This window comes from Eriocheir sinensis, chromosome 8 (assembly GCF_024679095.1).
Source record: "Eriocheir sinensis breed Jianghai 21 chromosome 8, ASM2467909v1, whole genome shotgun sequence".
Classification (NCBI taxonomy): domain Eukaryota; kingdom Metazoa; phylum Arthropoda; class Malacostraca; order Decapoda; family Varunidae; genus Eriocheir; species Eriocheir sinensis.
The window spans coordinates 14,580,911-14,591,694 of record NC_066516.1 but is presented as its reverse complement, the minus strand read 5'-3'; the positions used below and the strand labels follow the sequence as shown (position 1 = coordinate 14,591,694).

General features: G+C 42.4%; 1 protein-coding gene across 1 annotated transcript; it reads left to right on the top strand.

Moving 5' to 3' along the window:
• The first annotated feature begins 911 nt into the window (after window positions 1-911).
• On the top strand, window positions 912-9,324 carry LOC126995585 (uncharacterized). Its single transcript, XM_050855272.1, has 3 exons — window positions 912-1,383; window positions 1,577-1,683; window positions 6,791-9,324. Exons 1-3 carry the CDS (start codon window positions 1,116-1,118, stop codon window positions 7,322-7,324), a joined length of 909 nt encoding a protein of 302 aa, XP_050711229.1. The 5' UTR covers window positions 912-1,115; the 3' UTR covers window positions 7,325-9,324.
• Window positions 9,325-10,784: the final 1,460 nt, after the last annotated feature.

The window sequence follows — 10,784 nt, the reverse complement described above, 5'->3', positions numbered from 1 at the left end:
CAGTAGGGAGGAGACGGTTTTTTTTTTTCTGAGAGGAAAAAAGTAGCGATTATGGCTAGTTTGGTTAAAAAAGTAACGAAGATACCGATATATATATATATATATATATATATATATATATATATATATATATATATATATATATATATATATATATATATATATATATATATATATATATATATATATATATATATATATATATATATATATATATATATATATATATATATATATATATATATATATATATATATATATATATATATATATATATATATATATATATATATATATATATATATATATATATATATATATATATATTTTTTTTTTACGTTGTTGCCTGTTGCATGGTAGGCATCTTCACGGTGGGGCCTGATGGTCGGCCCAAGGCTTCTTCCAGGTGGGGCCTGATGGTCGGCCCAGCCCGTTCTGGCGCAGGCGAGTGTTTTTTTTTATAGTGGCGCCATCTTGCATTGGCTCATGCTGCCCCCCGGAACTCGTACTTGATTCGCTTGGACGGCTTCCTCTAGAGTCCGGGTTGATGGGTGGTCTTCAGGACAGCATGTGGGTAGTTTTAAGCCACTCGGCGGTGACCGAAAAATCCGAGTGGTAGCGTGAGGATTCGAACCCGTCGTCCATCACGCGGCGAATGTGGGTCAGTACGCTATCACTTCGGCCACCGCCTATATATATATATATATATATATATATATATATATATATATATATATATATATATATATATATATATATATATATATATATATATATATATGTATATATATATATATATATATATATATATATATATATATATATATATATGCGAGGTGGCAACTTGTGGCGGGAAGGCAGGCTGCGAGGCCTCCCCAGTCCACCTGTCCCACCTCTCGGTGCGCGGCAACACTAGTGAGCGTGTATGAGCCGTTGAGGCCGCCTGTGCAGTGCGCCGGAGAGGCCGCCTCACCAACCTGGCGCTGACAGACGGGTTCCGTCCAGCCAACGGGCCTTGAAGTTGGCAACGGCCGGTTCAGGCTAGTTTGAGCGTGGATGAGCACAAGACTCAAGAGGCCAGAGCTCGGTCCAGTGCTGAGCGACGTGCCATCAACATGGCAACCACAGTAAGCGTAAATAAAGAAGAGCGGCGATTCTGGACTGAATTTATTGACATATATAGGGAGAATTCGTCCCTTTGGAAAGTCAAATCTAAAGAGTATTCAGATAAAGTGAAGAAAAATGCAGCATATGACTTGCTTGTTGAAAAATTAAAAGAAAAAGATGGTAGAGCTACCCGAGATACTGTGACCAAGAAAATTAACAACTTGAGGAGCTCTTTTAGGAAAGAATGCAAGAAGGTTTTGTCATCCATGAAATCAGGTAGTGTCCGTGCGGTTTCACTATTTTCATTTTGTGTTAACCCAAGTTTTATAAAGCTGTTATATGATTTGCACAATTAAAAAGAATACCTCAAAGCTCATCTATGTTTCCATTTTTTCCATTATCATTTGTGATAATACTATTGGATTAGCTTATGTTGTTTGCTTACAGAAAACAATATCACGTTTCACAGGTTCTGGCACCGATGATGTATACACACCAAGTTTGTGGTACTATAATTTGCTCTTGTTCCTGAAAGAACAAGAAATTCCGAGGACATCTGTATCGGCCATTGAACAGGTTAGAGAAACCCAAGTTTCTTTATTTTCATTAATCATAACAGACATCAAGTTATTCTTTATTCTAATATAAGATCATAATAGGTTTCGATACATTAGGATATGCTCGATACTGAAAATCTAAAAAAAAAAAGCTATTTAAGATGCATATGGAGTAAGTAGTTTCTTGTTTTTTTACTAACAAAGTCTTTTATGCAATTATATATATTCTGCATATTATTTTGAAGTACGTGTTCAGTACATCATTGCATCTTATTACAAGATTTACAGTTATAAAAAATATAGATTTTATACCGTAAAGAGGCAGGTGTTGATTATGGCATTGTCTGTTGTTGGGACGGGGGACATCATTTGCTGTTTATATTGTGTGCTTTAATAATAGTTGCTTACCATGGCTAATTTACTGTAAAAACTGCTTAACCTTAGTATACGTGGGAGTAGGGTTGTGGTCATGATCTGAATGCTGTGATGCGGGTATGAGTAGACACTACTTTTCTTGCCATGACACTTTGGTCGGTATTATAAGACACTTTGGATTCTCACATCAGCTATTTCTAAAGGTCAAAGAGGGGGTCAGTCGGGTTCTAATGAGTGTTTCTTTAGGTTTATGGTACAGAGGAAGGGTCAAACTACCACCAGGGTCATAAAACTAATCCTGGAAATGCCCAAAACTCCTACGAAGGCCTTGTCAAATATGTGAACTTGGGCGACGAAGCGTTTGACAATACCGCCCTTTATCTCAAGTGTTGAAATACTCTTGATACATCTCCCCGAACTTAAAGTTTCTTTCCTAGCTCGCCTATTGTGAGTTTGTTTCACCAGTCCAGGGTACAGAAGTCCAGCATGTTGCAATGCAGTTTATTCATACAAATTATTTCAACCTGTTGAGGAGATAATAAAAAAAAAAGGCCGAACCACTCATAATAATAGCCACAGCTAGAAGCGAACCCAATATAACGCCGTAATAAAAATATGTATACCTAATAGTCTGGCGGTCAGGAAAGGATTTTTGTCCTAACCGGGAAATCCCTGTAAAAGTTTTTTCTCTCTTGATTATTCATCTATGGCAGTGGTTCCCAACCTTTTTCAGCTTGTTACCCCAATTTGCATTGCCCATTAGCCATGTTTTTTTTCACAAAAAATGTTGTCAACATTATATATAATATAAACTAAAAACACAGAGAGAATTTTTTTTTTATTTATTGTACATTTTACATTTGCTCTCTAATGATGACTTACAAGAGCATCAGTGAATCAGTGAGATGGTTGGATGAGCTATTTGAGCTAGTTGAGGCTTCTTCTTTGAGTGCCAGCCTGGCCTCAGCCTGGCATCATCGTTTGTCATTCAAGCGTTTTGTTTTTTTTTGTTTCATCCCCCCAGCACAGTTGAGAACCCCTTCTCGCATTGATGAGTTGTTGAGAATGAACACAACAACAAATTGAGTTGGCAGAGTCGGAGTCGAGGTCGGCTGTGAAAAAAATCCAAAATTGGTTTTATTTTGATTCGATTTTTCAAGCCAAGGCTGCATCATCACACAAACTGTGGGTAGTAACTATAAAAAAATAAAACAGGGCAGTACAGGGCGCAGTACACACATGTCCCAGCTCATGTCCACCTCGGCTGACTGGCTGAAGAAACGCTGGGGCAGACTCGGGCAGAGGTGACGCGTACTGGATGGTGGTCGAGTCGGTTACTCGTATGAGTCGTCAGGGGGCTGACTTGTGTGTGTGTCTTTACTTTACCACACATATACTTATATTTTTCTTTTCTATATCTGTATATTAGTTTTTAATTTATATTGTTATTTGGTTTTATTATTATTGTTTGGTTTTGTTTGTTTACTACATACCAAAATACTAAGGCTTAAGAAACATTAATCCTAATGCAATGCTTAACAATAATTCAAATTTAATACATTTTTCTTTTCAGGTAATTACCTGTCACCCCGCAAAAATTGCCCCCAGGTAATTTACCCAGAGACCAATGAGGTCCCTATGATGAATTCCAGGCGGATGTGTTGTTGCCACCCTTGAGCGTATTGAGAAATTCAAGATGGCCACCACCGACCCCCCAGAAACTAGAAATGTGGATATTTCTTGTTCTAATCAACATAGAAACATGAATAAAGTCTAGGAAGGGGTTTTTAAGGTCAAGGAATTTGAAAATAACAATTTTATTTGTCTATGGCAAGCCATTTGCAACTAAAAATAAAGTTTTATTGTTTAAGGCCGGTTTACACGGACGACAGTTTTGCCACGACATGCCACGACAAATGTCGTTGAACAATCTGGGTGGCCGCTGGAGTAGAAGGCTGGCTAGAACTTGGAGGTGGTGCTTGAGGCTCGTGCATGTGGGAAACAGATGAATCCATCGCCCTTCGCATTCTCCTGTGCATGGCCTGGCGATGCTGAAGAGGACGCCGCTTGCTGCACTCGTTGGCGTACACCATCATGTTGGCCTGCAGCTCCTCGCAGTCGTCATCCTCGAGGTGGGCCAGCTTGTACCGGAGCATGTTGAGAAATGCGTCGACCTCCCTCTCTCGCGGTGTCATCTGCTTCTCCAGTTGCTGAGCTGCGTGGTCTACCAGGCGTTGAATTTGGCCCCGAACAGGTGTTGTAGGAGTGGCAGAATGAAGGGCTCGACGGCGGGCGATGGACTGAGCTGACAGGTCAGAGTAAGCATCACTGAGAAGATCGGGAGACGCTGCAGTGGCTTGGGAGAAGGTGTCCGAAGGGGTCGTCTGCTCGTGGGCAATGTGCCCCTTGAGGAAGCCCCACGTCTCCATGATGGTCTCCTCCCTCTTGGTCCGCTTGCGTCGAGGAGCACCACTCTTGTTCTCCTTCTTCTCAATCCTGCCGTACTCCGTCCGACGATTGTCAAATAGTTTCTTGACCTGCTGGTGCGTAGCCCCCTCGAACTTCGCCGCAATCTCCTTCCACAGGTTAGTCTTGTGGTTCGGGTCCATCCACCTGGCGTGGGTCTTGTCGTACAGCTCGGGGTTTGTAGCCACAAAGTCAGCCACTTCCAACACTTGGGCAGGGGTGAAGGAGTACTCCGGGATGTCCTTCTTCGATGTGCGGGATCTCTTTTTCTTGGCCGGCGGCGCAGGTGGTGTATCGGTGAAGAGATCCTGGCTTTGGATCTCTTCTATCTCCTGCGACATAATTTCCGGTGTCTGGCTACGTTCAGGGTCAGGCTCGTCAGGTGAGTCGTCCTGGACGATCTTGGTGGGCTGGGGTTGCTTGGGGTTGACCATCTTGATGATGTGTTGTGAACGGCGGGCCAGCAGGGAATGGAAATACAGGCTGTACCTGCCTTGCTTTTATAGGGGGGTCGCGGATCAAGGTGCTACAGCGTCTCAGCCAATCAGCGTCGAGTATTTTTCCCCGCCTACGCCGCCCACAACTCATTCCGCCTCTGAGACTGTCGTGCCCTCCACATCTCGTCGCGCGCCGCTCGTGACACCTCGTGGCAATAAAATTCAATAAAATTTTTCTGTCGCGTCAAGCCCGTGCCACTGTCGCTGCAGGCCATTTTGCCTGTCGTGCCCTCCTCGGCACCCCTTGGATTTCTACGGACGACAGGGCACGACGTCGTGGCTGCCACGACAGTTCATCTTCTGCCACGACGGGCCACGGGGCGCCACGAGGTGTCGTGCCCTTGTCGTGAAGGGGCTACGAGGTGGCACGACAGAATGGGCACGACAGATTTAACATTTTTCTCGTGGCACTGTCGTGACCAAATATTGAGCATGTTCAAAATTTTTCGGGTTGTCGCGACAAGGCCGCGGGGTGGCACAACAAAGTCACGAGGAGTCCACGGGCTGCCACGACAGTTGTATTTACACGGACACGAGGTGGCACGACAGTTTGTCGTGGCATATCGTGGCAAAACTGTCGTCCGTGTAAACCAGCCTTTACCAATTGAGAAAATTTGCGATTTAGGATGTTACAGCCCCCACTACACTACTGTAGACACATTCAGACTTCAGTCATTAGATTCTAGGAATAAATATAGACACTTTAGCACACATATTAGTTCCCGATATGCTGCTTAGGTATGGCAAGCCATCATGCTATGAGATCAAATGATACTGGACATACAGCCATAGTAAAAACCTAGTGTAATATTGTACTAACAATATGAACATGTGTCAAACTATGCTATCTGGGTCATCATTAGTATATGTTAATACAGTACACTTTTAATGCCTTGGTCTGGTAGTCTACATGATCACAAAACACCCTTTTCGAATCATTCAAGAAAATCTTTAAATAATGTGTTACAACTATTCTATAACATCAAACTCTCAGTCACTTCCATCACAGTCGTCTTGTTTTTTATCCCCATTTTCCTCATTTACACTCCTGTTCTTATTACAGCAACTGCTTCCTCCATCACATGCACAGAACGGCGTGCAAGCCATGCCATGACTCATGCAACCACAATGATTTGTCTTACATGGTCTCTCGCTAGAGCATGTAATACAGCAAAGAGACCTCAACAGACTGTCAGGTGCGAGGGAAACACCATCTGGGGTCATATGTGGGACTAAGTATGGCAGTGAATCGTCCTTCAACCATCCATACTTTTGTGGGTCTAACTTGGCAGGGTGAGCACCCTTAGCAGGATTCCAATCTACAGCCTCCAGGTGTCCTCTCAAGGCATTTGGTTGGAATGCCTCATCAGTCGGGGGAAGTTCCTTCAACTTTGGTGGCTCATTGCTGTTCTTGGCCAGTTTCTTGACCCATGTTTTGTAGCGGGCTTCTGTCATATCCTGGCATTGGGACTGACCATAGCACGCCTTGATGAAGGCATTTGCTTGCTGGAGGATTTCATGCTCAGTACTCCTGATATTTTCAATGGCTGAGAGGGGATATTTGCCTGAACGGAGCACACAAAGAGCAGTCACCTTGTCTATTCCATGGTACGGTGCCACAGTATCACACCCGGTCAGGGCATGCATTGCCAGTAGATCAGGCATGATGTCCTTGTGCTTGGTCACAAAGGCCTGTGTGTGTGTGTGTGTGTGTGTGTGTGTGTGTGTGTGTGTGTGTGTGTGTGTGTGTGTGTGTGTGTTGTTTTGTTATTAATTTATTTTTTCCAGGATCGTAATGCGTCATCGATTGCTGGGGAAGAGGAAAAGGAAGATTTGGAAGAGGTACCCAGACATGGCACATGTTCTCCAAATGAAGACATGCATCGTGATGACGGTCATTCACAGAAAAGTGTGTTCAGTGGAGCAACAAAGAGGAAGGCTGATGAAGATAAAGTTTTCGTTGAATCTTACATCATGAAAACCTTCGCAGCACAGGCGGCCGAGCGAGATGAACATAGTGTGTTCGGTGAACATGTGGCGAACAGACTACGCAAATGTGGCAGATCACATTATGACACAGTTATTGCTCAGCATAAAATTGAGAACATTCTTTTTGATTTGGAGATGGGAGCATATGACAGAAATCGTTATCAGGAACATCGGCATTACTTGTCTCCACAGACAAACTGGCAAAATTCTCCCACAACGATGAATGATGAGGTTGGCACATCACAAGCAATTCAGAACACTTTGATAGTTGGAGACTTGTTTAAGTCGGAGTGTAGTAAACATGTAATAGCTGAAGATGTTGATGGTGATTAAGTCGGACCAAAATGGAGAATACCTTCATCAGACAATTTGATATGGAGAACATTGGGAATGACTTCTCCTGCATTGGACTAGTAATGACGTGTTATAATGATCAATGATGACAATAAGGCAGGTCATAATCCCAAAGTCATTGTTCTAGTTATATAGATACAATAAAGATAGTTTTATTTTTTTATTTTTTTTCCGAGTAGATGTTCCTTTTATTTATTTATTTATTTATTTATTTATTTATTTATTTTTTTTTTTTTTTACGTCGTTGCCTATTGCGCCGGTAGGCATCTTCCCGGTGGGGCCTGATGGTCGGCCCAAGGCTTCTTCCAGGTGGGGCCTGATGGTCGGCCCAGCCCGTTCTGGCGCAGGCGAGTGTTTATAGTGGCGCCATCTTGCGGCATGGCCCTCCGCCGGCTATGCACTGACATCCAACTCCATTGTCAGGTGAGCGTTTTCAGAGACCAGTCAGAGTGACACACCCGGCACTGGCTGACTCATCACATGAGAGTCGGCTTAAAACCTCAATGTACTACATACCTAATACTTGCTAGGATATGCAAGGACAGTATCTAGGTTGAAAAGTGATGTTGACAGGTCATCAGTTGTTTATTGTCTAAAATGAGACTTGCCTGCCCCCCCCCCCCCCCCCCCTTCCCCTTTAAATGCACGGATTAAGAGGTAATTGTAAAAAGTACCACCATGGGCAGTGTGACGTAACACGTGCTGCCGTAGCCGCATTCTTCCCCTACGCTACAATTTATTTTACCCCCACGCCGTCTTTGCAACCCCCCATTCCCCCCCCCCACCCCCACCCCCCCACCCACCCACTCTCTTCTGTAAAAAAATCTTGAATCAACCTGCACAGCTTCCCTCTGCTTTCTCGTTTCATAGGAACTCCCAGACAGACCAACAAAAGATCATCATGGCTTAGTTAACATATGCATTGTATTAAGTTTGTATTTTGTACTTGTAAATTGAGTTTAATATTTCATATTGATTTGTACTTTCATGATTAACTATAATATATAAGTAACATATAGTAATGCGTTTCTTTCTGTTCAGGCTCCGTCATCGTGACATTTGTCTCGCTTGCTTATATAATTGAATTATATTTTTAAAAACTGCACTCCGGGTGGCATTGTTAGTTCAAGTGAATACATTGTCACCGCCGCCCAAGACCATTTAAACTTTCTTCTAGAGTCTAGACTCTAGACTGTTAGGCTGCACGCGTCCAGGGGTCCAGGACGCGCCTGTTTGTACCTTTTTTTTTTTTTGTGTGTGTGTGTGAAAAGTAATAATGAATGTTGTTACACAATTACATCAAAGGAGATATAAGGAAAGCAAAGTGAAAGATGTCATTAGTATCATTTTAAGTTTTTACTTTGCTGCATGAGAGAAATAAAGGATTCTTAGGTTCAGATTTTTTTATTTGCTTTTCTTTTTTCCATAATCAAAGAAACAAGAGGGAAAAGTAGGCCCGTAACGATGCTGCTCATTCATACAAGAAGTCAAAAAGAATATCAATTTAGTTCTTAAGTATTACTGATATTCAGCTTATAGAAAGAAGAATGTTTTAGAGCTTACTAGTGACATAGATGAAATAATGAAGATAGGTCACAAGAGAGAGAATGATTCCTAAGCCTATAAACAGCGGCGTTCCACAGGACTCTGCTCTATCACCCACTCTTTTTATTGTTGATTAATGGTCTTCTTAAACCAAACTCTTCAGTCCACTCTTATGCCAATTACTCCACATCGTTCAACAAGAAACCAACTCAACAACTCAAGGCTGGATGTAACTGATTGCTTAACCTCTGACCTTACTATTATTTGTGAACGGGGCAGAAGGAATTTGGTGTCCGTTAATGCCTCAAAACCTAATAAAATTAAAAGTCTTTTGGTTTGTCTTTGTGAATGAAGGAGACGCTCATGAGACTCGAGGGTGTGTTTCTCTCTCTCTCTCTCTCTCTCTCTCTCTCTCTCTCTCTCTCTCTCTCTCTCTCTCTCTGCAGAAGAATATTATCCTCCCCCTTTATTCTCTTTGTTTGCGGCCTTCATTCATTACTCTCTCTCTCTCTCTCTCTCTCTCTCTCTCTCTCTCTCTCTCTCGGGGGCAGCTATTTAGCCTTCCTTTGTCTCTCTGTGTCATCTTTCCTTTCACGTCCCTCACACATTTCAGGTTTCTCTTTCTTCCTTTGGTCTCCTTGTTTTTATTTTATTTTTATTCTCTTAATTTTGTCCTTTATTTTTTGTTGTTGTTGTTTTCTGGATGTTCTATGTGAAAAGAATAGATTTTTTTTTCTTTTGCTCTTTGTTTCCTATTTTCTTTCATTTATCGTATTTTTTCTCTTTCCTTCGTTCATTTCGCCCTTGACTTTTTCTTCGGTCCTTGAATTTACTGTTCATTTATCATTTTTTTTTATTTCTTTCGTTCTTTCTTTCTCTTCCTTTCCCTTCTTTACGTTCCTCGGTCCATGTATTTCCAGCCCATTTCGCCCTTTATATTTCCTCTCTCTCTCTCTCTCTCTCTCTCTCTCTCTCTCTCTCTCTCTCTCTCTCTCTCTCTCTCTCGACTCAAAAGGAAGTAAAAATGTTCCTGTCATCATCCAAAATTAGAGAAAGGACAGAGAGAGAGAGAGCAGCCAATTATATCGGCTCCAGATGCAGGAAGTATGTCGTTATCTCTCTCTCTCTCTCTCTCTCTCTCTCTCTCTCTCTCTCTCTCTCTCTCTCTCTCTCTCATTCCAATAATAACTTCAGCACACCCAACTCCAACACACACACACACACACACACACTCTCTCACACACACACACACACACACACACACACACACACACACACGAGTTAGAAGAGCACCTGTGAGTCTATTAACAGGTGTGCGAAGGAGGAAGAAGAGGGTAAGGGATGAGGAAGAGGAGGAGAACTAATGGATAATGGGGAGGAAATAGGGAAGAAGAGGAGTGGGTGTACGAGAGAGAGAGAGAGAGAGAGAGAGAGAGAGAGAGAGAGAGAGAGAGAGAGAGAGAGAGAGAGAGAGACGTAACGGGGTCGAGCAGGACACACTGGCCTTCTGTGTGTGTGTGTGTGTGTGTGCACCAGAGGATATGAGCAAAGACAGTGCTGGGTATAGGAGGAGAAAGGAAGAAAGTGGAAGGAGAGAAAGAAGTAAAAGGTGAACAAAGAATATAAATAGTTCGTCGAAGAATAGGAGAAAAGAAACCTTGCCAGAGGAAATAGTAAGATATGAAAAGAAAAGGAGGAAGGAAGAATATGAAGAAGGCAGGAATAGAATCAAGGGGGAAGGAGAAAGAGGAGGAATAAAGAAGGAAGAGGAAGAGGAAAATAATAAACGGAAGGAATATATACATAACCGTATTCGGAGCTTTAATACAACACATCAGATAGAGAGAGAGAAAGAGAGAGAGAGAGAGAGAGGTGAACGATAAAGTGATAACGC

What these genes read in the sequence shown, in the direction of transcription:
- LOC126995585 (XM_050855272.1), top strand. Translation starts at nt 1,116, where the DNA reads ATGGCAACCACAGTAAGCGTAAATAAAGAAGAGCGGCGATTCTGGACT. An exon ending in TTTGTCATCCATGAAATCAG is followed by an intron (nt 1,384 to 1,576) that starts GTAGTGTCCGTG and finishes CACGTTTCACAG; the next exon opens with GTTCTGGCACCGATGATGTA. An exon ending in CTGTATCGGCCATTGAACAG is followed by an intron (nt 1,684 to 6,790) that starts GTTAGAGAAACC and finishes TATTTTTTCCAG; the next exon opens with GATCGTAATGCGTCATCGAT.